We start from the raw sequence: 24,576 nt of genomic DNA, 5'->3' as shown, positions 1-24,576 counted from the left end.
CGCCTCTACGAACCATCCATCTCTGGGAGTCTCTGAAGCTCCGGACATGGACGCCTCTACGGACGCCGGAGAGATGGGAGCTGCGCCAGGCCAGGGTTCGACTGTACCGTCCATCTCTGGACGTCTCTGAGACTCCGGACATGGACGCTTCTACGAACCATCCATCTCTGGGCGTCTCTGAGGCTCCGGATATGGATGCCTTCATCCGGCATCAGCTAGGCGTCCTGAGGCTCCAGGGAGACATGGATGCCTCTACGGACGCCTCTACGGAGCCTTCCTCCTGTCTAGAATTAGGCTGTAGTAGACGCTGAAATAAGAACGCATAGCTCATTTAAGAATACAAACTTGAGAATACAGTGTTGCAGAACCTATCTACTGTTAAATAATTTATATGTGCTGCTAATCAAACTATCTACACCAGAGAATCCACAGTGTGGCATATGCATGTATGTACTAGGAAACTTTTTCTATTAGCCCTGCTAATAAACCAATGTCCCTGAGGCTGCTGATTGTTGTAGACGCTTAAATAATAACGCATAGCTCTTGAGAATACACAGTTGCAGATCCATGTATGTACTGTTACATAATTTATATATGCTGCTAGTCAAACTATAAATCCACAGTGTGGCATATCAATATGTACTGGGAAACCTTTTGTATTTGCCTGCTAGTAAATCTATGTGCACCCGAGAATCCACAGTGTTGCATATCCATGTATGTGCTGTTAAATGATTTATCTATGTGTTCATCAATTTATTTGAATTTCTTGTGTTTGCCTCTGTTGTATTCCATGCAGGCAGAGCACCGTGCCATTTGCAAGCCAGGCCATCAGCAGGCCAGGCCGTTTCATTCGCACACGGACAACTCTGTTAGGCATGTGTGAGCGAGATGTCTGAACCTACCGGCTGAGCTCACGGGCAATCTTGTTCCGGTATGAAGATCTGCGCTTCGACCTAGACCCTCTGGCCAATCGCCATCATGCTGTGCCAGGGCTGACTAAACTTCTCGGTGCCTTAAATTCTTTTGGTACCGGAAGTTTTCAAAACCTCGTGAGTGTCGTTGCAGGTATGACAAAGGCCTCTGTTTTACGGCATCTGTCACAGGTGTTGAAGGCCATGATGAAGTGGATGAGGAAGTACATCGTCTATCCTATGGATCCAGTGGAGCTGCAACAAATCCGCAGTGGGGTCATGTGTATTGCAGGGATGCTGAACGTGTTGGGTGCTATCGACTGCACCCATATTGCGTTTACCCCAAAGTCGGAGGAAGAGAGTGCATTCCGGAATCGCAAGCACTTCCATTCCATGAATGTGCAAGTGGTTTGCAATGCACATCTTTGGATTCTAAATGTTGTAGCAAAGTATCCTGGAAGCTGCCATGATGCCTACATTCTCGCACATTCTTTTTTTTTTAATTTAAACTTTATTCAATTTTCATTCAAAGATTCTTTAAACAAAAAGTTACATAAGTAATGATGATACCAAATAATTATCTTAGATATATTAATATATATATATCAATATCATGTATCTCATTTACATCTCCAATAAAAGGGGGAGAAAACATATATTACATCAATATAAATATCATTAAAGGAGAGAGAGATATTTAACTTTCTTTTGGACCATCTAAACTACCTCCTTCTATCTGTTTATCATGCAAAAACGTCTCCAAATGTAATGGGTCAGAGAAGCTATACTTATTACCTTGGAAGGTTACATAACAAGTAATAGGAAATTTCAAAAAGAAGGTAGCCCCTATTGCCAACAATTTTACTTTCAAGGTTAGGAAGTGTCTCCTCTTAGCCTGCGTGGCTCTTGAGACATCTGGAAACATAAATACGAACCATCCATCTCTGGGAGTCTCTGAAGCTCACAAAGGAACCCTTCAAGTTCCCCCAACTAAATCCACTCGACTAACCTCCACAAGAGAACGGGCACTTTCCACAGCTGGCCCCATCATTTGGAATAACCTTCCGACGGATTTAAGACTGGAACCCTGCCTGACCACCTTCCGGAAAAAACTCAAGACTTGGCTTTTTGTCCAAGCCTTCCCTCAAACATAACATTGCAACAGTGCACTCATTTAGCCCAATAGACTAAATGTCCAATCCAGTAATTGTATATCCATTCATGTTCATTCTCCAGTTTATTCTGTCCTTTACTTCCTGGCTACCCTAGCCTCCAAGTTCATTCCCCCTGTTATTTGTATCTGCGCCTCGGCCTTCTCGTTATATGGTTTTTTGTTCAGTTAACCCCCAAGTTTGATGTAAACCGGCCTGATATGAAGCTTGTCATGAAGTTCGGTATATAAAAATGTTAAATAAATAAATAAATAAATAAATATTCTCTGGCCACAAAAATTTATATCTTTATGTTTGAGAAAATCTCTAAACAATTTATCCTTGTCATTTTCCAATTGAAGAGAAACCAATAAAGAAGCTCTTTTCTGTATAATATCTACGGATTCCTCGAGAAAAGTAGAAACTCCAATAGTTGAAGACTCAACTTTTTCCTCGTTTTGCCTAGCCAACCTATCTGGAAAATAAAAGATCTTAGATATCGATGGAATATCTTTATCTTCATATTGCAATATTTCATGTAAATACTTTTTAAACATTTCCATTAGAGATAAAAGTCTCGTCTGAGGAAAATTAATCAGACGTAGATTTTTATATCTCATCATATTTTCTATTTTCTCCAATTCTTTATGTATAGAAAGACTATCTCTTATATGAATATTCTCAGTATCTTCCAGTAGTTTTATCTTAGTTGTAACTTTCACCATTTCACCATTCAATTTTAACACATCCTTTTTCTGTTCCTCTATCTGTAATCTATTTGAATTTACAATAGTTGACAAGGATATATTCATTTGAGAAAAGTTATCATTCATCTTAGACATCATTCTCCAAATGTCCTTAAGTGTAACATCCTCAGGAGGATCAGAGGGCCACTGCTCAGGCCTCTTTGAAACTCCTTCAGGATTAGTTGGTTGATCACATGTTTTTGAATCTTGAGAATCTACACAGTCACTTCCTTTTAGGGGGCTGCGAGGTTCTAGATGCAAAAAACCATCTGGTAATGTTGCCAAAGGTTGTGGGGGGAGTGGTGGTCCGACGCCAGAACTCAGGGAGGCTGAAAACTGCCCCCCTAAACTGTCCTCCAGTGGCAAGCCGACCCGTTGAAAGACATGGTCGTCCATCGGCCCTCTTGGTATTATAGGAGATATGGGGAAACATTTGACTTTTCTTTTCCTCCCCATGGAACTGGGAGGATATAGAGAAGCAAAGTTCACCAATATTCAGATTCCTGTACTCACTTTCTAGTTGTTTCCGCCGTCCTTCCAACCTTCCGATCTTCCCGGTCTCCCCGGGCTAAGCTGGGCAAAGCCGCGCGCCTCTTGAGTGAGCGTGGCTTAGGCGCGCGGCGGCAGTGTGCCGCTTGACTGCCGATTTTGTAGGCAGTCCCTCCGGCAATGTCACAGGTCCTGCCTCCAGCAGGCACTCAGCTGTTCACTCGGGTGGTAATTGTGCAGGTTTCAGCGCTGTTAGCATTCCAGGGACACTGAAGAGCCTCTCTCTCTCTCCTTTTCTCAGCCTCCCCAGTTCTTTCGCGGCTTGACTGCCGATTTTGTAGGCAGTCCCTCCGGCGACGTCACAGGTCCTGCCTCCAGCAGGCACTCAGCTGTTCACTCGGGTGGTAATTGTGCAGGTTTCAGCGCTGTTAGCATTCCAGGGACACTGAAGAGCCTCTCTCTCTCTCCTTTTCTCAGGCTCCCCAGTTCTTTCGTGGCTTGACTGCCGATTTTGTAGGCAGTCCCTCCGGCGACGTCACAGGTCCCGCCTCCAGCAGGCACTCAGCTGTTCACTCGGGTGGTAATTGTGCAGGTTTCAGCGCTGTTAGCATTCCAGGGACACTGAAGAGCCTCTCTCTCTCTCCTTTTCTCAGGCTCCCCAGTTCTTTCGTGGCTTGACTGCCGATTTTGTAGGCAGTCCCTCCGGCGACGTCACAGGTCCCGCCTCCAGCAGGCACTCAGCTATTCACTTGGGTGGTAATTGTGCAGGTTTCAGCGCTGTTAGCGTTCCAGGGACACTGAAGAGCCTCTCTCTCTCTCCTTTTCTCAGGCTCCCCCCATTCTCGCACATTCATCTCTGGGGACCCAATTTCCAGAGGGAAAAGTACGGTGAAGGTTGGCTACTTGGTAAGTGACAATGGCTACTGCCAGGGATTCTATCTGTCATGTGTTCAGGTCTGGGGATGTTCGGGATACAATTATGTTTATGATGTAATGTTTATGATGTTAGGCGCAGCGAAGTTGTTTTTGATGCATTCCGGTTTATTGATCCTATAGGTGAAGGCGGCTATGGCTGTAAGCCCTGGTTGCTAACTCCACTCCAGTCCCCACGCACAGCGGCCAAAAAACGCTACAATGAGGCTCATGGCAGCACCAGAAACGTGACTGAGCGCACTTTTGGAGTTCTGAAGGGCCGTTTCCGATGTCTGGATCACTCAGGGGGAGCCCTGCAGTACAGTGCAGAAAAGGTGGTGAGCATAATTGTTGCCTGCTGCATGCTACACAACATTTGTCAGAGATTCGGTGTGGATGCAGAGGTAGCCGAAAACTTGCCACCAAATCCGTCTGTGGAACTGGCAGCTGAAGCGGACAACACTGCATGGGGTCATGAAGTCCGACAAAGGATCATCGAAAGTTATTTCTCTTGTAAGTTATTAATCATACATTCGTTTTCCTAACTGCTCTTATTCTTTCTTAAAGCACCACTCCTGTCTCCAGGGCCCCATACTGATGTGGCGCTTTCATTGTAGTTCATCGTTCTGATTAATTGTAGATATAAATCATTTCTCTATCTGTTCGGCCTATTTACTCTTCTCTTGTTTTTGTTTCAGACTGGGATGCATCTATTTAACAATCCACCCCTCAGAACATTTCACAGCAAGATGGCCCCTCCATCAAACCTTTTAAAATCACAAACTTTTTCATTCTCTTCATTTTTTTTTTAATGGTATTTGTTGAAGTATGAAATGTTAAAATCTTAAAACCTTGTCAACCCATTGTAACCGAAGCTTCTTTCTTTCCTCTTGTATGGACATCTAGGCCTTTCCATCAACCAAAATATTCATAGTAGTATAGGGTTTTTAAAGGTTGAAGTTATATCCATTGGAGTGTTAAATCGAAATAAAGTTTATGAACATTGTACCGACATTTCTTTCTTTCCTTGTATAAATATCAAAGTTTTTCCCAGCAATAACAGATAATTGTGTTGTTTTTTTTAAGGTTCCCGTACTGCATGGTCTCGACCCTTGCCGTACCCATCCTATCCCCCATGTATAAATCTATAACAATTTAAAAATGTGATATTATGCTATGTTGTAATACTGTCAACTTTGATTACTTAACCTTTTTGGACATTTTCAGTGCTGGATGTGACATTAAAGGATACGTAGGTAAATTGCAAAAAATAACTTTTATTGAAAATGTTAAGATTGGTTGATGGAACGATAAGCTGAGGCTAGTTCTCGAATTGCGCCTATCAATTCCGCTATCGTTTCTCGAATTGCATTTGCTTGAGCAGCCATCCCAGCGTTGACGTCGGATCTTAGCAACCACACTTCCTGGAGGAAGAGTTCATTATGTCGATCCTGATGCGAGGTTATTCCACTCAAAAATTGCTCGCTCAGGCCATCATTTCCAAAAAGTGCCAGTTCTATGTCCTGCATTACTGACACTGTTTCCAGTACCGGTGCAGCGTCGGCCTGTAGCTGGGATGTTTGCGAATCAAGAAATGTTTGCAGGGGTGCTGAATCCTCGGGGGCCAGGATAATCGATGCTTCTGGTGATTGTCTCCATACTCTGGCCTTAACCAGTGGTCCCTCTCAGGATCTCCACTTGAGGGCGCTGTCATCTGCCATCGGTCCAGGGATTCACTATTTCTACTAAGTGTTACTCTTCTTTCTGCAGAAGCTGATCCATATCAGATAGCTATCTCCCTGTGGGGATCATACAGGTTGTCGGCTCATCATTCTACAGGAACAAGGCAAGGAACAGTTGCTACTCCTTCCCTCTGGGGAAGCAAAGCACTAACAGAAGCCAAGCCTATCATACAGTTAACTCCCTAACAAGATCTGTAGCAGATAGCTAACTCCATCTCCCTGGCGGGGTGGTCCTATACAGATTGCTACTCCGCAGCCTCAGTCATAACAGATTGCTATTGCTCTTTCTTCAAGAGCAGAACCGTAACACGTTGTTAACTCCCATCTGCTGGCTCCTCCCATCAGCATATGCAGATTCTAACAGATGTGACTGTACTAGGTGCCTCACTTGGATGTAAGCGAGGATATCAGTAGGAGAGAGTTGATATCTATCCTGCAGAGAGGGGAAGGATATCATAGTTCCGCTATCCCATAATTGTCCTAAATTCCAAATGCCTCTCTCTTTCCACATCCAGAAGGACCTGGACTGACTCACCACCGGAAAAGAAGTGAGGGAGTAAATATCCGTGCTGAAAAAATAGCTCCGGGCCCCTACCAAGTGTCGTCTCCATTTCTCCCAGATCCTCAGGGTAGTAGTAGTTGACAAAGGAATATATTGCAAGGGTAAACAGGTAGATTTTGGTTGCCATATCATGGCATAAAGAGGCATCTGACCTAACAACTCCTGTTCAATATTTACCCATTGTTTCTGTTCCCCCCTCCGATTCCAATCAAAGACTGCTCTGAGTTGGGCTGCCATAAGGTACCAATTTAGATTGGGGACTCCCAACCCTCCCCTCATTTTGGGCCTGAACGTAACCATCCTCGAGACTCGGGGGGCCTCCTCTTCCAAATATACGAGATGATGCGCCTCTGCCAGGACTTGATGAGCGCTGCGGGGATGATTATTGGTAAGGATTGAAATAAATATCCCAATCTGGGCAAGACATTCATCTTAACAGAAGCGATTTTGCCAAACCAGGATAAATATAACCCCGACCACCTATCTGTCCTTGAAGATTTTATGTATGTGGTGTTGCGGTCTCCGCCGCTTCCCCTCCCTTAAACCCGCACTGTACCGGCCTTCGTCGCTGGAGACGCCGCCTTCGGTCCTCCCACGCGGTCTGAAGGTCGCCCCGGACTTGCTGCAGCCTCCATGGCCGGAACCGCGGCTTCCTTCGGGGCTGGGAACGCCCCCGCCGTCATCTGGGTCTTCGCGGCTGGAGGCCGCAAAAGCCCCAGTGTTTCCTGGCGGCTGGAGCCGCCCTCGGGGCCTCCTGCAGCGGCTGGAGCCGCTGCACTCATCGGAGCCTGCGTTCAGGCTCTCTCCTGCCTTCTCTGCTGCGTCTGACGCTGCCGACGTACAGATGCTGTGCAGGCCGCTGTTCAGGGTCCTGCACAGCCCTGCTCTGCTCCTGCTTAGACGCGCGGCCGCGTCTCTCTACAGGATTTAAAGGGCCAGACACAGGAAGTGTCTGGGCTCCACCTGACGGTCCATTTCCTGCCTGAGCCCTATATAGGGCTGCTTCGCTCATTGTGCTGGGCCTTGCAACGAGGTTCGCTACTGTTAGTAGTTCTTAGTTGCGCTGCTGCTGTTCTACGTTCCGGTTGACCTCTGCTTTTTCCTGACTCCGCTTCTGCCTGCCGCCTGCCATTGACCTCAGCTTGTTCCTGACTCCGCTTCTGCCTGCTGCCTGCCATTGACCTCAGCCTGTTCCTGACTCTGCTTCTGATCGCCGCCGGTCTCCGACCATTGCTTGTTCCTGATTCCGCTTCTGCTGGCTGCCAGTCTGACTTGGGCCTGCCTCCATTCCTGCTTACCGCCTGTTCCAGTCCACAGCACGCTACAGACTCCGTTCCAGTTCCAGCTTGCTCCAGTTCGTGCTTGTACCCAACTTGCTTCAGCCCCAGGCCTGCCACAGTTCCCGCTTGTCACAGAGACTCAGTCACCCTTTGGACTTCCTTGTTCTCTAGCCCAGCCTATAGCCTTACCAACCTCTGGACTCTCTGGTACTATTGTCCAAGTCCCAAGGTGCCAGGACCCTACGGGCTCTTCCTGGGGGGTTCCTGGTTCCCGGGTGAACACCTCAAGCCTCAGGCTCCGCCTCCCGGCCTACCCTGTCTATCTGGGTGGGTCGGCCCAAGGGTCCACTACCTCGCCAGCGGTACCAGGCCGCAACAGATTGCAAGGCCATGGACTCGGCGGATGTTCCTGAGGTCCAGGGTCGTAGCTCGTACGCTCTACTTGGTTCCTTGCGACAGGCCGTGGCTCTCATCAACACCAGTCCTTACTCTATGGATGCTCCTGGTGCCTCTGGACATCAGGATGACCTGGAACTACGCTTTCAGCAGCAACAGGACTGTATCAATATGCTTGCTGCCACCGTGGAACAGCTGGTGTCCCGTCTAGAGACTCTTTCTTCGGCACCGGCACCCAGCTTGCAGGCCATCCCGGGAATGGCTCAACACCTCCAGCAACAGCAGCACTGCTTAGACGCCCTTACTGCCACTGTGGAACGATTGGTCTCTCGCTCGGAGGGTTCCACTCGGGAGGCGCTGCCAGCACCTGCTCTCTCCGTAACACAGTTACCCACGCCTACCCAGTATGCCGGAGACCCCAAGTCCTGCCGCGGCTTCTTAACGCAATGCTACGTGCGATTTGAGCTTCTGCCTGCACAGTTCCCCACCGACGCGGGGAAAGTAGCCTTCATTGTTTCCTTACTGGACGGTAAGGTCCTCGACTGGGCTTCTTCCCTGTGGGAGCGTCGGGATCCCTTACTGCAGAACCTCCAAGACTTTGCACGCAACTTCCGCCTGGCCTTCGACGACCCTGCACACCAGACCGTCGCTGCTTCTGACCTCCTGCACCTTCAACAAGGAACACGCCCGGTATCAGACTACACCCTCGAGTTCCGCACGCTGGCCTTGAAGGTGGGCTGGCAAGATGACTGCCTGCGGGGAATCTTCCTCGAAGGACTTGCCCCCCGCATTAAGGATGAGCTGGCAGGCCGGGACCTCCCGGGGGGTTTAAACGACCTGATTGACGTCGCTGGTCGGGTGGATCGCCACCTCCAGCAGCAGGACAGAGAAATCCACGTCCATCGGAGAGAGTCCGCACAGTTGTTTTCCTCTCCCAGAACACCGGGTCTCAAGGCCTCCTCAGGTTTGGCTGACCATGAGGAACCCATGCAGTTGGATAGGTCTCCTTTGACACCTGAAGAAAGAAGCAAACGTCGCTCAGGGGGGCTCTGTCTTTATTGTGGAGCCAAGGGCCACTTCCTTGCCCGGTGCCCGGAACGTCCCGAAAACCGACCATGCCTAGGTTATATCAAGCAGCGACCCCTAGGCGCGGCTGGTTCTGTCCCTTCGTGCACACTACCCGTGACTTTGAAATACCCCGGGGGGGAATTCCAGACCCATGCCTGCATAGACTCTGGAGCCGAAGGAAATTTTATTGCGGCCAAACTGGTGACCCAACTTGCCCTTCCCACTATACAACAGGTTCCTCCTCTGCGGATCTCCTCCATCCGAGGCACCCTACTCCCTGGGGCCATTACCCGCTCCACGGCCCCTGTGACTTTGCAAACCGGCCTGTGCCACTCAGAGGAGATCTCCTTGCTCATCTTGGAGCAAACTGTGCATTCACTGATTCTGGGATTACCTTGGCTACGTCAACATTCACCCACGATACAATGGAACGACTCCCAACTCGTGCGTTGGGGCCCAGCTTGCTTTAGACATTGTATACAACCACCACGCTCTCCCGAACCGTTGTACGCTTGCTCCTCGCAGTTATTGCCCGAGACTACTGCCGAGTCAGAGGGCTTTGTAAGAACTTCCTTTACCTGTCTCGCTCACCTACCAGAGCCATTGGGGCCAAGAAGGTCCAGGCCAAGACTCTCTCCAGAACTTTGTCCCGTGAGACGGGCCAAGAACCCCCAGACCCGCCTACTACCGCCATTGACGGCGACGCCTCCCGTCGGATACATGAGGCCCTAGACAGTCGCTTCCACGCTTGTGGACAGAGGAATGTATTTGCAGGGGAGAGCTGCGGTAATGAGGATGCCGCCTGGGAACTCAGCCGTCGCCTCCTCAACAGTCCCTTGTCTCGACGTTTCCATCTGGATCATCCGGGCCAACATGGGCCTCTCAAGAGGGACCGTAAAGGGGGGGGTACTGTTGCAGTCTCCGCCGCTTCCCCTCCCTTAAACCCGCACTGTACCGGCCTTCGTCGCTGGAGACGCCGCCTTCGGTCCTCCCACGCGGTCCGAAGGTCGCCCCGGACTCGCTGCAGCCTCCATGGCCGGAACCGCGGCTTCCTTCGGGGCTGGGAACGCCCCCGCCGTCATCTGGGTCTTCGCGGCTGGAGGCCGCAAAAGCCCCGGTGTTTCCTGGCGGCTGGAGCCTAGACTGGGTCCCAGACCCATGCCCATAGACTGGTTCCCAACGCCGGGGCCTCAGCCTGGAGTCAGGCCCAACGCCACGACCAGACTGCCGGGTCCTGCCACTGGGGCCTCGACTCGGAATCCTGGACCCAATGCTGGGTCCTAGGTCCAGACCCCGACCCAATGCCACTTCCTGGCCTGGAGGCTGGGTCCCGACGCCGGGGCCTTGGCCTGGATCCAGGCCTGATAGCATGACTCAACCCAGCATATTAACCCCAGCACACGCACCATTCTGATGTCCCCGATGGCAAGTCGGGCACGCACGTGCCTAGAGGATGCCCAAAGCAGTTGGTGGCGGCGTCCCTTTGAAGAGCGCATGGAGCCTGTTCAGACATGGCAGCTTGCCACGGTTCTGCCTGGGGAGTCTGCCCCAGCCTCAGGGAATTCCGGATATGGCTCGTTGCTGGAGGTAAGAGCGGCGGTCCATAGCATGAGCCCTCAGACCACCGAGCGCAACCCCCTCCCTTAAACCCTCCCCCCGAGGGTTTAGGTTTTCTGGGGTACGTGGCATGGAATTCCTTCAGGAGATTCTTATCTAGGATATTGTAAGCAGGCTCCCGAGTGTTCACCCTCCCAAGAGATAAGGTACTCCTATTTCTTTTCTCATTGATGGATGTTGAGAATTTCCTTTACCTAATAGGTAGCATCATCCTCGGAGTCGATTTCTTGCAGTTTGGGTGGTTTCCTTGAGGGCCACAAGAGAATTGGTGGTTTCAGGATGGAGACATGGAAGACATTGTGGACGTCTAAGGAAGTAGGCAAACGTAGCTGGTAGGTCAGGGGACCAATTTCCCTAGGATGGGAAAAGGCCCAATGTATCTGGGAGCAAGGCGCATAGAGGATAACTAGAACCAAATATGGAGAGTGATAAGCCAGACCTTGTCCCCCAGCTTTAATTGCAGTGCAGCCCTCTTGTGTGCATCAGACATTTTCTTGGATTTGTAACATCTCTGTGGTGTGTACCCAGAGTTCCTGGAGTTCTAGAGCTGTCAGTTGGTCTGCAGGTGAAGGAACGGTAACAGGGATAGGCAATAGCGGTAGCAATTGCCTTCTATACACAATCTGGAAGGGTGAAGATCCTGTGGTTTCACTGACATGGGAGTTGTGGGAGAATTCTGCCCAGGGCAGAAGGAAGGCCAATTATCCTGCTCTGAGGAAGCTTTTCAAAGTGTGGTTGGTCTGCTTGGTTTAGCCATTGGCTTGAAGATGGTACGCTATTGTGAAGTCCAGAGATATATTACATTTTTTGTATAGGGACCACCAGTACCGGGCCATAACTTGGGACCCCTGGTTGGAGATAACTTGCTAGGGAAAGCCATGTAAGGGAAAGATGTGCTAAGTGAAGAACCAGGCCAGCTCTGGAGCCGTAGAAAATTCAGGAAGTGGAATGAAAAGGCCCATGTTTGAAAAACAGTCGATCACGACCCAAATGACAGAGCAGCCATTTGAGAGAGGGAGGTCCACCACAAAGTCGGTGGACAAGTGGGTCCAGAGTTCCTTGGGTGCTGGCAATGGCCGTAACAGCCCCCAGGGTCATCCCGACAAGGGTTTCTGCTATGCGCAGGTGGGACAAGAGTCCTCATAGGATCATATGTCAAGTTGCATCTGCGGCCACCAGTAGTATTGTTGGAGAAGGGCGAGCATCCAAGCCCGACCAAGGTGTCCTGCTAACACCTTTTCATGGAGTCTGCATGGGATGATTGTCTTCTCTGGTGGAGCAGTCAGATTGGTGGACAGAAGGACTCTAGCTGGATCAGGGATGTGCTGGAGAGGTTCTGAGATGTCTTCTGTCTGGAAGGAGCAAGAAAGGGCATTCGCCTGAGCAGTCTTGAGTGCCAGATGATACCTCAGCTTGAAATCAAAATGGGTAAAGAATAGAGACCAGCAAGCTTTCGAGCATTCAAACGTTGGGCATGCTGGAGGTGCTCCAGATTTTTATGATCAGTGTAGATGGTTGTGCGGTGTTGTGCCCTCCAGCCAGTGGTGCCATTCCTCTAAGGCTAACTTAAATTGCAAGGAGTTCCCTATCTCCAATTCCATAATTGCGATCGCAGGAAATAATTTTTTTGAAAAGGAACATGGGTACAGGGTGCCTTTGGCAGAGTGCTGACTTAAGATGACCCCTACCCCCATCGAGGAGGCATCCACTTCAACAATGAAGGGGCGAGTAGGGTCTGGATGATGGAGACATGGCTCTCGTAGGAAGGTGTCTTTTAAGTTTCGGAATGCCATCCCAGCCTCAGGTGGCCAGATCTTTGTGTTAGCCCCTTTTCGCGTGAGGGCAGTAAGAGGAGCGGCGATCTTGCAGTAGTTAGCAATGAAATATCTATAATAGTTGACGAAGCCCAGGAACCTTTATAGGGCCCACAACCCGCTTGGCTAGGGCCAATCACGGATACTTTTGAATTTGTCTGGGTCCATGGTGAAACCTTTACTGGACATAATGTACCCCAGGAAGGGAAGGCTCTCTTTCTCAGTCACTTCTCCAGTTTGGTGTATAGCTGGTTGTCACAGAGGTGTTGAAGTACCCGGTGGACATCACAGAAAAAATGAGGATGTCATCGAAGTACACCATGACACAGATGTAAAAGAGATCTCTAAAAATTTCATTCATCTATTTTTGGAACACTGGTATCACGAGGTACTCGTAATGCCCAACCCTCGTGTTGAAGGCCATTTTCCATTCGTCATTAGCACTGATGTGGATCAGACTGTATGCTCCTCAGAGGTCCAATTTAGTGAAAATTCTCACCCCTTACAAGCAATCGAACAATTCTGAGATTAAGGGCAGTGGGTATTGGTCCTGTTTGGTAACTGCACTGAGGTCCCGATAGTCAATGCAGAGACGGAGTGTCCCATTATTTTTGGAGACGAAGAAGGATCCTGCACCAGCTGAAGACGTGGAACAGCAGATGAACCACCCCCCCCCCCCCCCATCAGGGGGGACATCTCACGGATGTACTCCAATATCGCCCTCCTCGCTGGGAGCGACAATGGGTATACCTTGACACGAGGTGGAATAGCATCAGGCAACAGCTCAATTACACAGTCAAACTCCCTATGAAGGAGTAGAGATTCTGCCCTCTTCTTAGAGAAGACATCTGAGAAATCACCGTACAGTGGGGGAATGCTGGCCACCATGACTGCCAAGGAAAGATATGGTGGAATCTCCACGTTTTCTAGGCAAGAGTTGTGACAGTTGGGGCCCCATTTGGAGAACTACAGGGAGGTCCAATCGAACTATGGGGAGTGGAGTTGAAGCCAAGGTAGCCCCAGAACCATAGGGTGAATCGTTTTGTCGATGACATGGAATGTGATCTGCTTAATGTGTATAGCACCAGTGTGCAGGGTCACAGGTAACGTAGTAAGTATAATTCCTCCAAGTAACAGATCTCCATGAATGGAGGAAATTACTAGTGTGAGGATTTAGGTTATTTGTTAATTGCTGCTTTAAGAAAACTGCCCCATGTTGAATAAAAGGCCCAAAGAAAAAATATAACTGTCATCCCAGAGACAAAACAACAGAGGCTGTGCATTAGTGTGAAAAGAATGGTGCAGAGTAAATTCCTGATAAGAAGGTCGCCAAGACAGAACAAAAGAACTACTGAGTAAGCATGAGATGTAACATCTGAGGGGCGCATGAAGTAAAATTACCAACAAATGTAGGGGATGAGAGAGGGAGGAGGGAAAATTGTGCAAGCCATGTTTAACAGTGTATAAAAGACTAATGCAAATTCAAAACGATGAGTAGACTGGCACTGCCTGGTGAGCATTAATTCTGTGATACCTGGCTCCATTTACTCCCTTAAGGAAAACACAATCTTGATTTCCTTAAAGTTTCTGCTGTTTTAACTTTTGTATGCATGTATGAAATAAACAAACCTGCCAGCAATTATATATCTTTGCTACTTAATAAATGTTATGTTTTGAAACTGAAAAGCTGTTTCATCACTGGCTTTGTGTCCACTCTAGGGAGGAAACCAGGCGGGGTAAGTTTAAAGGTTTCAACAAGTGGAATGCTCTTGGGGATGGTGAAAATATGCAGCTGATCCACCAGGGCCTTTATAAGGAAGTTCCTTCCGGCACCAGAATCCACAATGGTCAGGACAGAGAAACTCAAGTCAACTATGGAGATGATTACGGGGAGTGTCAATTGAGGAGCTGGAGTCGTGAAGTCTAGGGTTAGCCCCACACTGGACCCTAGGCTCTGGAGTTTCCCGGTTTAATCGGGCACTGTGCTCTATGATGCCACAGATCACCACAGTAGAGGCACAGTCCAGATTGATGACGTTGTAGGCATTCTTCTGCATTGGTTCCTCTGTGCACCCCACTGTACGCTGGTCCAAAGTGGGTGGTGATAGTGGAGGTGGTGAGCAGGGATCTGCAGTGACGAGCCTCCGAGGCGAATGGAGCTCCCGGGTATGCTCTTGGAGGCGGCGATCTATCCCGCCAGCCAGGTCAATGAGGCCCTCCAAGAATTCCAGGAGGTCCCGGGCTTCCAGCTCGTCCTTGATTCGCGACAAGAGCCCCTTGAGAAAGATGGGGCGCAAGCAGTCCTCCCTCCAGTTGAGTTCCATTGCTAAGGTCTGGAACTCTATTGTATAATCAGTTAGGGACTGGATCCCCTGACGTAGATGAAGGAAATCCGTGCTGGATGCAGCCTGGAGCCCAGGGTCATCAAAGACCTTTTTGAAGGTGGAAATGAATTGCTGGAGATCTTGGAGAATTGGGTTAGAACGTTCCCAGAGTAGTGATGCCCACGCTAGGGCCTTGCCATCGAGATGGGAGAGAATGAAGGTGGCCTTGGTCACTTCTTCTGGGAATAGAACCAGCAGGAGAGAGAAGTGAATGTAGCAAGGATTAATAAAGCCCCGACATTACTTTGGATCCCCAGCATAACAGGGAGATGATGGCAAAGGAATAGAGAGGCAACTTGAAGCTGCTGGAGAGGTTGGGTGTGCCGCCGCTGGCAGCAATACAACGGGAATTGCCGTAAACTCCAGCTGAGCCTTGAGATGTTCCATGGAAGCTGCCAGAATCTCAAGGAAGCGCTGTTGTTCCTGAATCTTGTGGGCCCAGCCTGGAATGGCCTGAAAAGCAGAGGCCTCAGCTGAGTCCATGGCCTCAGCAATCTGTTACGGAAGTGGACCTTTATGCCAAGGTGGAGCTGGCGCAACTTGCAGGGAGGAGCCCTACAGGTTCCCACCATTGGCAGGCGGAACTGGCAGGACCAGAGGCCCAACTGGAGCTTCGTCAATACTAGCCCTCATTCCCTTTAGGTTGAGCTCTTGGCTGCCTAGCCGGCTGGACTTAGGCATGGGCCTCTGTGGAGGTGAAGATACAAAGTTTGGTAGACGAGACAGGCCAGCACAGCGAGGAAATGTAGTAGGATAGGCAACAGGCAGCAGAGTCTAGACAAGGCTGGGGTTGGAGGCTGGCAAGAGTTCAGTCGAAGGCGAGGGAGAAGTTATAGTCAGTGGCAGGCAGAGTTCAGTTGAAGATGAGGTACAGGCTATGGACAGAGGCAGGCGGAGGTCAAGCAACATCAGGGTCCAGTCAGGGGTCAAAGCTAGAAGATCAATCCAAACACGATGGCGAAGAGGAGGAGGAAGACGAGGGATCACAGGAATACAAGGAGACACTGAAGAGAGAGGAAGGGAAGACTGACCACAGATGAGAAACTCAGGAAAACCAGATGACCAGGGATCAGAACACATGGACACAGGAATCCCGCAGCGGAATCAGGATGCAAGAACAGAAATGCAGGCAATGCACTTCTCCAGAAGAAGCCGACCTATTGCCGAAGCATCTATGGAGTGCAGAAGGGAGCCTTAAATAGAGAGCAGTCCCTGATGACATCAGGAGGCACCGTGGGGGATTTCCCACCATGGGCCCTTTAAGAAGCGGCAAGTGGGACACACACACTCCTATGGGACGCTCAAAGCAGCTGGCAGTGGCATGTCTTTGGAGAGCATGATGGGCCTGATCAGACGCAGCGTCTTGCCGTGCTTGTGCCCGGGGAGTCTGTCCCAGCGTTGGGAAATCCCGGATACAACTCGTGGCTGGAGGTAAGAGCGGTGATCCTTGGCACAAGCCCGCGGACTGCCAAGCGCAACAGTCTTGAAGAAATAATTGGAGAATTACCTTGCTTACTTGGAACAACATTACTTATTGGCCACACATCTTCCTGTGAGGCCAATGTTTACTCCACTGTGTGTGCATGTTTACTCCACAACAACTGTGTGCACATAACATAATATTATATAACATACTGTAAATGCAAAATCTTTAAACAGAAAAATAATATAAAAGTGTACAAACATAAGCACATAAATATAGCTACCTGTGGTTGCGCCTTTTTCTTTTGTATGTTCAGAGTACTACTCATGTCAGAGAAACGTCCCTTGGTGTCAGTCATACCGAAACCTGTCCTCCTGATGGCTAGTAGCTTTCACCTCACCAATGATAAAAGGTGATCATCATTCTGAATAGAAGGATAAGAAGAAATGTAATCTTACCTATTAATTTCCTTTCCTTGAATTCTGCTAGACCAGTCCAGACACATGGGTTTATTCCACCCTGCCAGCAGGTGGAGATAGAGAACCACAAACTTCAGTGATATCATCACTACCAATAAGTAACAGTGCAGGAAGTCACCAAGAAAAAGCAGAACTGCTTATTTTTATTATCTCCTCACAATTAAGTATTAAATGAGAGACAGTTAATCGTAAATGGTAACCACACCCATTCCCCATTTAGAGTGTATTATTGAACTATGTAACCGTATAATAATGGCACCCCATGAATAATTTAGAAACCACATATTTGTGCCTAACTGTAAACCGTTGTGATGGTGCACCACTAAACGACGGTATAGAAAAGCTTTAAATAAATAAATAAATAAATAAATAAATAAATAAATGAATGAATGAATGAATGTCAAAGCAATGAAATAAAAATCTACTCTGAAATAAACTATAAAACCACAAAGAAACCTTGGGGAATCTGGAGTAACCCCCCAACAATTCCCCTCTCAAATTCTCAATAGGAGAGGCAAAAATGGAAACCAGCCAGAAGAACAAGATATGGCGAATCATTGGGATCTCTCCATAGGAAAGGGGCTCTGAAGCTTCCACAAAACCTGAAGGTTTCTCTGCCAAGGGCACGAGAATGCAGCTGTTGACTTCCAATGCAAGTCCTGTACTGGTCTAGCAGGTTTCAAGGAAAGTAAATTAACAGGTAAAATTAAATTTCTTCTTCATTATTATCCTACCAGACCAAGCCAGATGAATTGGAAGTAATCAAGCCCATCCTTAGTGGGTGGAAGACAAGCTTGCTCTGAGCATACCTGCCCCAAAAGCAATATCTCCCTTGGACTGCATACTTAATCTGTTGTGTTTCACAAACATCTTCAAGGAAGACAAAATGGTTGCCTTATTAATGAACTCCAGAGTAATCTCTATACATTCTGCTTAAAAGGAATTTGAAACCCTCATAGAAAGAGTAACAAAGCACCCCCAGAACCTGTAGCCCCTTCAGTTGCAGAATAAAAATTATGAAACTACTTCTCTCTTGCAAAGTCTGCCAATTAATCCCAAAAAATCCCATTGGTTTACTGAAAGGGAATGGCACCTGTAAATACCTAAAGAGGGTTTGACGAGAAGTGAAGAGAACTACCTTACCATACAATACCCTTTTTTTATATTGTTTTTTCTGGAAACAGTGGAAGAGAGATTGCCTGGTTTAACAGAAAGGATGAAAACAACCTTGGGTAAAAAGGACAACACAGGAGAAACTGTGACTGACTCCTTAGAAAAACTAGAAAGGGATTACTGTAAAATATGGCCTATAAACTTAAAATACACCCAGTAGACCCATATGGCCACTTGAAATACTGCCTTTAGAGGGATCCCTTGGGACACGTCTAAGCAGCTCAAAAAGAGGACTAACGAGCTCTGAGACTCAGATTCCATTGGCGCACCAGAGCCCGAATAGGGAAGGAATATATTTACCTTGTAAAGACAAACGGGCCACATGTATTTTTTATTTATTGTCATTTGATATTCTGCTTTTTACCATGAATGGCTTAAAAGCAGATTACAATAAGTTTAAAGTAGGTTATAATAATGTTAGATCAACAAACAATATTGGGTGAAGATCTATATATTTAAAGACAGATTCATAGTTAGGTTCTTTTGTTGTTGCTGTAGAAATAGGAATACTTCTGTGGTAACAAGGTTGATGGACAGGAAATCCCTCTTGGGAATGCTTGGCTAAAAAGCCATGCTTTAGCTTTCTTCCTGAAGGTGAGGTAGCTGGGCTCCAAATGCAGGGATAATGGAAGCATGTTCCAGATCTTTGGTAAAAACTAAAAGCCAAGTCTGGTGAGTTTGCACTAAACATCCTGAATCTGATCACTGATAAGCTGATGAAGCAGTCAGAAAGGTATATAGAGGAGACCTTCAGCAACATAGTAGCCAAGTCTCAACTCCAGTCTGGCAGTCCTAGTGCTGCCTTGGAGAAGGAAAGTCATCTAGATGTAGAGCATCATCCTAGTGTAATAGAAGTAATCCTGTAGCAAAGACCTGCTCTCCAGTTAATGCATTATCCTCTAGTCTCCCAGGGCTACTGCCCAGAAGGGAAGGGTTAGGTCAGCTGTCATAGTTAGTGATTCGATTATTATGTTGCGTCGGAGGCGGACCCTTGGGCTGAGGTGGGGTTGACACAACCCGTAGGTAGGGACCTACGGATCCCCACTGTTGGCAGGCGAAGAGGGCTAAAGGACGGAGGCTGGCTGGCGCTTCACCAGTACCAGCCCTCGTTCCACGCAGGTTGAGCCTTTGGGTACCGGAGCCGGCTGGACTTTAGGTGGGCCTCTGTACGTCGTCGATGGAGGGATCGAGGTCAACCCAGAGACAGCAGTAGGGATGTGCCTGAGCAAGAGCAGGCCGAAGCCTGAATAGACCAAGTCCAGGACGTAGGTTGAAGAGGCGTCGTGGAGCAAACTTGAATCAGGGCTGGCGGCAAACGGGAAGTAGTGGCAAGCAAGGCTGAGGTCTGGTCGTGGAGATAGTCAAACGTAGTCAGGGTCTGGAGAGAGGCAACGGAATAGTCAGGCAATGCAGAGGTCCGGGTCTGGAGAGAGGCAACGGAGTAGTCAGGCAATGCAGAGGTCCGGGTCTGGAGTCAGGCAACGGAGTAGTCAGGCAAAGCAGAGGCCCGGGTCTGGAGAAAGGCAACGACAAGATCAGGCAAAGCAGAGGTCAAGATCCGAGCAAGCAATACGAAGGTAGGTTGAAGAACAGGAACACAGGGACCAGGAACAGAGTCAACGAGGAACATGAACACAGGAACGAGATGAATTTCTCAGGAGGCAACGAGTACTCGACCAGCAAGGAGACCTGTTGCAAAGGCAAGGCTAGGGAGCGAAGCCTGGGCTTAAGTACCAGTGCTCCGCTGACGTCAACATCCGGGGCCGTGGCTTGGTTCCCGCCGCAGACCCTACTTAAGGTTCAGTGATGCGCACACTCGCGCCTAGGAAGGGGTGCGGCGCCAAGTAGCAGCATCTCCACAGGCCATGCAGAGAGGCCCGACGTGGAGCAGTGGAAGCGGTAGCTGGATTGGGGATGCCAGGGTCTGTAGCTGAGCCAGAGGCACCAGGAGTGGCCCGAGGACGGAACTGGCGCCTACTGCCGCTAGAGACGAGGAACCAGGCACTGGAGTTACTGCAGAGAGGTGAGAGGGCCTTGCCGCAGGTCTGCCGCGGATAGCATGTGAAACATATTAGGAATGTAGATAGCTGGGTAGCTGGTGGACGTGAGGATCGCTTGATAACATGCCTGTCTGGACAGTCCTCACATGTCACCTAGATTAAAAAATTAATACTTACCTGATAATTTCCTTTTCCTTAGACCAGGCAGATGAATTCAGAACCAGTGGGTTATGCACCTCTACCAGGAGATGGAGACGGAGCAAAACTGACCACACAGTATATATACTCCTGCAGTGATATTAACCTGCCAGTATTCTCTTCAAAAGCCAACTGTGGCCAGACTAGCAAAATCCTGATTAATATAGATAGCCATTTCAGTACTCAGTCAACAGGAAAACACTGAACTCAAAGAATTAACACTAGAATAGAGTCTGGACTAACACTTACCAGTAATCCCTAGAACACATAGCTACGCAGGAGGACCATAACACAATCATTCGTCTGCCAAGGGTGGGAGGTTGAATTCATCTATCTAGTCTAAGGGAAAGGAAATTATCAGGTAAGTAGTAATTTCTCATTTCCTAGCACCCAGACAGATTAATTCAGAACCAATAGGATGTACCCAAGCTACTCCTGAATAGGCGGGAGGCTGCCTGCGGTCTTGCCAAAACCACAGGTGCAAAGGCTGTGTCCTCCCGGGCCTGCACATTCAGATGATAATATGTGGAAAAGGTGTGTAAGGAGGACCACATCATAGCCCTGCAATTATCGATGAGAAACAACAATCTAATTTCTACCCATGTCACTCCTGAGCCCTAGTGAAAGGAGCCCTAATCTGACTAAGTAACAGCTGTTTAGCTCCTTAATCCTGAGAGCTATTGTAGCCCGCAAAGACTGTTCGCCCTGTTTACATCCACCATGGAGGATAGACAGGCGATTCGACTCATCCACTGTGTTATCTGGAGGTTTCTTGTGGCGATTTGTTCTGTGTGTAGAATTTACAGTGGTCTAATATTCAAATACGGAGAGTGCCCAAAACAGAGGGGTTTGAAGATGCTGACCTGGTCGTCCACAAGATATGCCGGGTTGTGCTCAATGAAGGAGATGATATTCATGAGCATTTGGATGAAGATATAATTCTGGATAGGGCGCACAGAGCCTAGGTGCCCCAAAAAAGAATGTGCCGAGGGACATTACTGCATGTGTTCATAGCTACTGCCTTAAAGAGGAGATAATGTAGCAAGTGAGGAAAATCGGTAACATCATTTGGGAAGGTCATAAAATTGCAATTTATGACTTAGCATCTGCTACCTTAAAGAAATGGAAAGATCTTCAAACCATGACCTTGTTGCTGTGAAAGAAAAACATCAGATATCGGTGGCTTTACCCGTGTAGCTTAGCGTTTACCATCAACGGAGTCACATCATGGATTCACACAGAGGCTGAAGCAGTGTTGATATTACAAGCAGCAGGGTTATTGATCCCGGAAGCCCCAGAAGTCACTCATAAGAGGTCTGAGATGGAGATACCCAAATGGCAGTGAGTTGGCAAAAATGGCACCCAACTACAGTGAAACACTGCTGACCATAGCTCACCTAGATGACCTTAAAGCCACTCCAATTACTTCAGAACGCCGCAGTGAGAGTCCTTACCGGCAAAAAGAAATCTGAACACATCACACCCGTACTAAATAATCTACACTGGCTTCCAGTTGAAAAAAGAATCGAGTTTAAAATGCTAACAATCCTACACAACGCTATCCACAACACAGATAACACTGCCTTTGACAATGTCATTCACATACATAGATCGCAACGTACAACTAGAACAACATACAAATTACAACTTGAAATCCCTCCACTCACTTTAGCCAAACTATCCACCACAAGGAACAGAGCCATATCCATCGCCGGCCCAAAATTATGGAACTCACTACCAGAGCACTTGAGCTCACAAAGCAATATTAAGTCATTTAAAAAAGAGCTCAAAACATGGATATTCGCCCAAACATTCAAAGACGGTATCGGTTAATCCTACACAACATAACATAACAGACACAATGCATAACCTTGATCGGAAATGCACTGGAACTACTGAGACCAGGACTCTGAACATGTTGAAGCTATAAATTAGTTGGTTGATCACAGCTACACCCTGTTATAACTGTTTGAAGTTCTTTTGCTTATTAATTGCGCTGGATTTTCACCTGTTTTAATTTCACTGTTAAATGTAATATGTTGTTGTACTTTTAAACCAGAGTGAAGGCTGCCAGCTATACTTCGGTATATAAAAAACTTTTAAATAAATAAATAAAATAAATAGATCGGGAGTCGAGTGAGACATCCTGTGATAAAGGATGGTCTGGTGTTACCTCATCGCTGAAGCAGACAAGCCCAATCTAGAAGGGCTTTTCTCTTGAAATATTATTATAGTGCTGTATTGGTATTATTTTATGATTGTCATATAGAGAGAATAAGGGGTGGGGATGGGGGGACTTATTCCCAGGAAGGGTAGCACTGCCAAGGCAGTGGTGACTGTATACAAGGCGTAGGGGGGTGGGGAGGATTCAGAGAAGGGATCTGGGGGTTGGTAAGAGGCATAATGGGGAGGATTTGATTACATTTGTGAACCCACGACTGTTAAAATGGTAGAGGGGGGATACAGACAGAGGGGTAATGATAATTGGTTTATGGTTACAAGGGGGATGAGAGTCTTTAATGATGGTGGATAATAGATTTGTATCATTGAATGTAAGGGGCTTAAATTCTCCCTATAAATGTAAACTTCTGTTTAAGGAACTGCTCTCTCTGAAAGCATCAATTGCATTTATACAAGGAACGCATTTGCGGAAACAAGATGAAAGATTGATCTTCTCCAGTCATTATAATCACATGTTCTTTTCTGGGACGTCCTCCGGCAGCCACTAGGCGGAGCTTTTCTTAGCAGTTACAGATCTTTGCTCTGTGCGGCTGAGTGCATCTTCCACGTGGTCTGGCATCCTCTCTTCCCCTTAGTTTTTATCATAGCAGTGAGTCCATCCGTGATGGAAATCGGAGAGGGCTGTCCAGGAAGGTGGGCGGGTCCGCATGGCTAATTCATCCTGCTATCTACGGAAACCATTTATGGTAAGCAAACTTGCTTTTTCCTGCCGATAGCAGAGCTGAATTAGCCATGCTGTCTGGGAGTCCCCAGCCATCGGGTTGTGCCTCGCGCACTTACGGTCTACTGAGCATGTGCTTCTGCCCCATCCTCTGCGAGCTCAACCCGACTTACCGTGGACAGCCCTAGAGAATCATCATTGCTTGGCATGTTGCAGCACTACCAACCTGAACACTGCATCTGAAGACGTCCACTGGTTCAGGCAGTAGTGCAACGTGAAACTATGCGGCGAAGACCATGTGGCTGCTTTTCAAATGTCCATTAATGGCACCTCATGGAGGTGAGCAATTCAAGTGGCTACTGCAAGGGGGTGATGGCTACCTTGCCAGGGGGTGATGTGGAGCGTTTAGCATAACAAAACTGGATGCACTGAGAAAGCCAACTTGTGATGGTTCTCTTTGCGACAAGACGTGCAGGCGAATTGGGATCAAAAGATACAAAAAGCTGGGACATCCTGTGATCAGCATGTGTTCTTCTTTTGTAATACGCTAATGCCCTTTTTCAGTCCAGGGTATGCAGCAGGTGCTCCCTGCTATTCTTGTGCGGTTTTGGGAAAAACATAGGTAGTTTGGTTGAAGTGGTGCTGCGGTCCCGGTCGCTGGACTCGTAACCGGGTCCTTACCTCCTCTCTGCCTGGAAGTCCGTGACGGGGTCCGGCGTTTTTCGGGCCTTCTCAGGCCTCTCCGCGGTGGCGTCTCCACGAGGGAGACGCCGCCGAGCTCCAACGCCAAGCTCTGCCCCCCGTAGGCACACGCACGAGGGGGGGCCATTTAAAGGCACAGAGGCGTGAAACCGCGGCCAGCCCCCAAGATGACGTCAGATGCCGGCAGGATATTTAAACCTGGCGTCTGACTGAAGACTTTGCCTTGCAACAGGGTTCACTCCTCAGAGTTGCTAGTTGCCTTGCATTCCTGCTCCAGTCTCCGTGTTCCTGCTCCAGTCTCCGTGTTCCTGCTCCAGCCTCCGTGTTCCTGCTCCATAGCCTGTTTTCCTGACCCTGCTCCTGAGCTCCTGAGCCTTTCTCCGCTCCAGCTTCAGTTCCCCGGACCATCGGACAGCCTTCCTGGTATTTGACCCGATACGTCTCTGGTTTCCTTATCTGCTGCCAGCCTTGACCTCAGACCGACCCTTCCGGTTGTTCTCTGCTCCTAAGTCCCAGCGGCCTGGGTCCTCACGAGCTCCTCTTGAGGGGACCGCGGGCTTCCAAGGGTGAAGCGCCTGACTGGTCTTCCAGCTCTCTGCCGCCTCCCGGCCATTCTTCACTGCGGAG

At 48.4% G+C, this 24,576-nt stretch overlaps 1 protein-coding gene across 2 annotated transcripts in view; it reads right to left on the bottom strand.

The window, feature by feature from the left end:
- LOC115076019 (probable histone-lysine N-methyltransferase PRDM7) overlaps positions 1–24,576 on the bottom strand; it is a 550,011-nt gene that overhangs the window by 440,316 nt on the left and 85,119 nt on the right. Inside the window, exon 3 of one of the 2 annotated variants that reach the window (XM_029577065.1) lies at positions 16,779–16,919. In XM_029577065.1, the coding sequence (XP_029432925.1) occupies positions 16,779–16,853 (75 nt within the window). In that variant the 5' untranslated portion in view covers positions 16,854–16,919. Of the gene's footprint in view, positions 1–16,778; positions 17,100–24,576 lie in introns of those variants that run through there. The other variant, XM_029577066.1, reaches the window with a different exon arrangement.

Source organism: Rhinatrema bivittatum, chromosome 14, assembly GCF_901001135.1.
Source record: "Rhinatrema bivittatum chromosome 14, aRhiBiv1.1, whole genome shotgun sequence".
Classification (NCBI taxonomy): domain Eukaryota; kingdom Metazoa; phylum Chordata; class Amphibia; order Gymnophiona; family Rhinatrematidae; genus Rhinatrema; species Rhinatrema bivittatum.
Note: the sequence above shows the minus strand (reverse complement) of the source record. Positions and strands in the feature narration are given on the sequence as shown.